Genomic DNA, 3,558 nt, shown 5'->3' with positions numbered 1-3,558 from the left:
GCATCATCAAACCTATCAACATTTATCGCGTGCTGCAGCATTAGTCATGCATTCCATTGGATTTTTGTTGTTGAGTGCAACAGGTTTTTATACAACACGCTGTACGGATTCATTAAGCTGACCCAAAAACAAATTGAAACTCGAGAAATATGATTATTACCGATGACAGGTGCCGATGATATTCCATTAACATAAAAATAAAACTCAAAATAACTCGAAATTTTTATTGCAATGCATATTTTGGGCAAGCAAAAACCGATTTAGAATGAGGAAGCTTTTTAGCTCTCCAAAAAGGAGTTGGAGGACGGTTCCTCTTCGATATTAGCCTCTGATTTAGGTGCTATATGATAGACCAAAGGAAAGACAATCGTCTTTGTTTTTCCATAGATACTAATGGCTTCGTAGTGGAAACCCTTCTCAATCAAGGTAAAGTTATCTTCGGCCTTGAAGTACTTGTCAATCGGCGACAAGTCCACATTTGTGCAATTGATAAAGAAATGGGAGGAATTGATGGCAACCACAATATCGAAGCATAGATCCATGCCCTCGTTCCATATAGAAACAGCGCCAAATGGTTTGGTATCCCTGTCGCATATATTTATTATTTCCATGCTCTTTTTAAAGGTATGCATCATTATGACGCCATCGGAATACACGCCGTGCTCATCGGCCGCACAGTCGGTAATCAAAATGGGGGAAGCCCTCGAGGGAGCAGTGAAATCCATTTTGGAGACGACCTCTACCTGTATCTCATTGATCACCTTCAGCGTGTTCAAATAACTAGGACGAACTTTAGTGTTTGCCTGTTTCTTTAGGGGATGCAACTCTGGTCGAATACGCTCCAAGATATCCGCACGAATACTCTGCTCCACAAAGGCCGTGGCCACGGAACTCGATTCCAATGGATGCTTCATCGATTCGATTAGAAAATGCAAGGCACTATTCATGTCTCCATCTGCAAAGATTATCATCAAATGCGGAGAGTGTCCCAACTTTTCTTGCTCCTCCTTCTGTAGCTTTTGTTTTTCGATTACCGTCGAGCGTTTGGTCCATCTGGAGGTCTCCTGGAACGAATCTTCATCCATTTCGTGGGATTGAGCTCCGCTTTCCACATCCCCATCGCTCTTTAGGTTAAAGACCATATCATGGGTAATTTTGATAAGACTATCTGGATCGGGATTCTCTGATTTGAGGGATTCGGAATCAATTGATTGGGCAAAATAATTTATACGGTCAGACATGGTTTTGAAATAGAGAAGGCAAGGGGAATATTGACTGGTTGAGTGAGGGAAAAAGTCTACTTTGATTCAATAAAATGTAAATGTAAAATAAACATACTAGCAAAATAGTTTTGGCCACAAATCATGTAAAAAAGAATGCAAAAACAAATCACTGTGATCACTGCTTAGAAGGATTTTTTTTTTATAATTTAATTTTTGTTTTTTAATTTATTTATTATTGCCAAAGTCGAAAGCTCGAAATTTATGACCAAAGCTGATCCAAAAGATTATGAGAATATAAAACATAATATAGCTTGGTCTATTAAAAATAGCAACCATAATTATAGGGGCTCTATCTAAAGCAATTAAATATAACTTTAGAAATACCTTTCAATAGAGCTTAGCTTTTTCAGTGGGATTTTAGGGTGGTAGATATTATTTGTTAATCGCTAAATTTATGATCAAATGTGACATTCAAATTTAAATATCACAAACAGATACAAAAAGGAAGGGGTGGGTGTTAACTGCATTTGTGGATTTGTACGAAAAATTAGCATTAAAATATTATAAATATTTTGGCAAAATATAACCCCAATGCATGGAAACGGGAACAAAGAGCATGCGATTGTGAAACAACAAACAGCGCATGTAATTTACAACGACAACTTAAAACATTAAAAACCACAAAAGATATATATTTCCCTTTTATCTCCCCCCCTAAACAAGTTTGAGGGACTCCCATGGACCATGGGACATCAAGTGCAGCAGCAGCAGCAGCGGCAGTGCCAGTGGCAAACAATACGAAACCAAAATTCTGCTAGCGACTCTGCCATTTACATATATTAGGAGTAATTATAATAAAATGCCGAAAATAAAATTAAAATTAATATAGAAAGCCGATTATAAAATCCTGTTTATACAAATACATATCATCCTGCTCCTGCACCGGCTGCTGCAACACCCAACTGTATTTCGTGTGTTGCAACAACGACTGTCAAAATCTAGCAAATCCCATAAATCAACAATGAAAATTTGCACACATACAAAAAAAGAGACATAGGAATGGCAAAACAAAAACAAAAACACGAGGCCAGGCCTGATATTTGTATGAACAATTGAAGACAAATACACATTATGTAATGTATAAATAGAATATCGGTAGACTCGATACAAATGAGAGAACAAATCATCGATGGTTCGGGAAAAGGCCAACGATTGTCAACGAATGATTTAGTAGACTTATACATTTTTTAATGGGTATAAACTTAATACTAAATAACATAAAAGCTTGAGAAAGTTTTTCAACGCTCATTAAAGAGCCAACGAGCCATGCAACAGCGCACCTCGGTCATGAATCTTTGAATTCTTCGAAGGATTCGCTTTGGAACTCGTTAAATATAACAAAAATTTAATCAAATTCACCTCCCAGTAGTTTGTCTATAATTTTTGAGCTTTCTTTAACTTTTCTGTCATTCTTTAAAATATTTTGAAAATAAATCAATTCCAAGAATGTATTTCAGGTCGGTTATGAATGTACTCATAGGATACTTTGCGGTGAGTTTTTCATGGAAATATAATCACAAAACAAAGCCTTAGAGGAGTTTCAACTTTTCAGTTGCTTCTGGCAATGACATTTCGTATATCTGTTCCGCGGATCCTCCGATTGGATGGGATAATCTACATACAGAACTATGCCACAACTGCAATCGATTTTTATTTGGACATAGCGAGCCTCAATGTGATTATCATTATACTATTTTTAGCTAGTTTTTGGCTGTTAGATTTTACGTCTGATTGGATTGCTTTTTGGGTAGGTTGGAATGAGATTAAAGGTTGTTTTCCGCTCTTAATGGCGAGCAGTATATACCGCTATCAGCGTTGGCCATGTATTGGACACACTACACATTTAAAGGTCGACTGAGAAAACTCTGGTTCAAGGTTGAAATGGAAGATCTGGCTGAGAAATGGGTGAAATATATCAATACAAATGACACCTACTGGACACACCTTGAATTAAAGGTGAAAAAATGGCATTACTTGTGAGATCTACTGCTAATTTTTCACTGTAGCTTCACTGTTGTGGCCTTGATGGACCACGTTGGTATATGCATTACCTGCTCAGGCTGCCCCAATCATGCTATAATCCGCGTCTAGTAACCAAAGGATGTCAAAGTGTTCTACATGACACATTCGATTCGATGCATACCCTTGCTTATATGTTGTACGTTAGCGCTATCCTGCTGGAGTATATTATGCTGGTATTTTATGTGGCTTTTCTGTTTAAAAAGAGATTTTCAAATGCGCTTAAGAACAAAAATATTAAATTTAAATTTAAAAT

The 3,558-nt window shown here is 37.0% G+C and overlaps 1 protein-coding gene and 1 long non-coding RNA gene across 2 annotated transcripts; one reads left to right on the top strand and one right to left on the bottom strand.

The window, feature by feature from the left end:
• Window positions 1-204: 204 nt before the first annotated feature.
• On the bottom strand, window positions 205-1,269 carry LOC117591066. Its single transcript, XM_034284167.1, has one exon. The coding sequence runs from the start codon at window positions 1,239-1,241 to the stop codon at window positions 279-281; it is 963 nt and encodes a 320-aa protein (XP_034140058.1). The 5' UTR covers window positions 1,242-1,269; the 3' UTR covers window positions 205-278.
• Window positions 1,270-3,063: 1,794 nt separating this feature from the next.
• Window positions 3,064-3,558, top strand: LOC117591073. The gene is made up of 2 exons (XR_004574349.1): window positions 3,064-3,239; window positions 3,290-3,558. It is a non-coding gene; the product is annotated as an uncharacterized LOC117591073 (long non-coding RNA).

The sequence above is a fragment of the Drosophila guanche genome, unplaced genomic scaffold (genome assembly GCF_900245975.1).
Source record: "Drosophila guanche unplaced genomic scaffold, DGUA_6, whole genome shotgun sequence".
Lineage (NCBI taxonomy): Eukaryota > Metazoa > Arthropoda > Insecta > Diptera > Drosophilidae > Drosophila > Drosophila guanche.
This window is presented reverse-complemented; position numbering and strand designations above follow the sequence as displayed.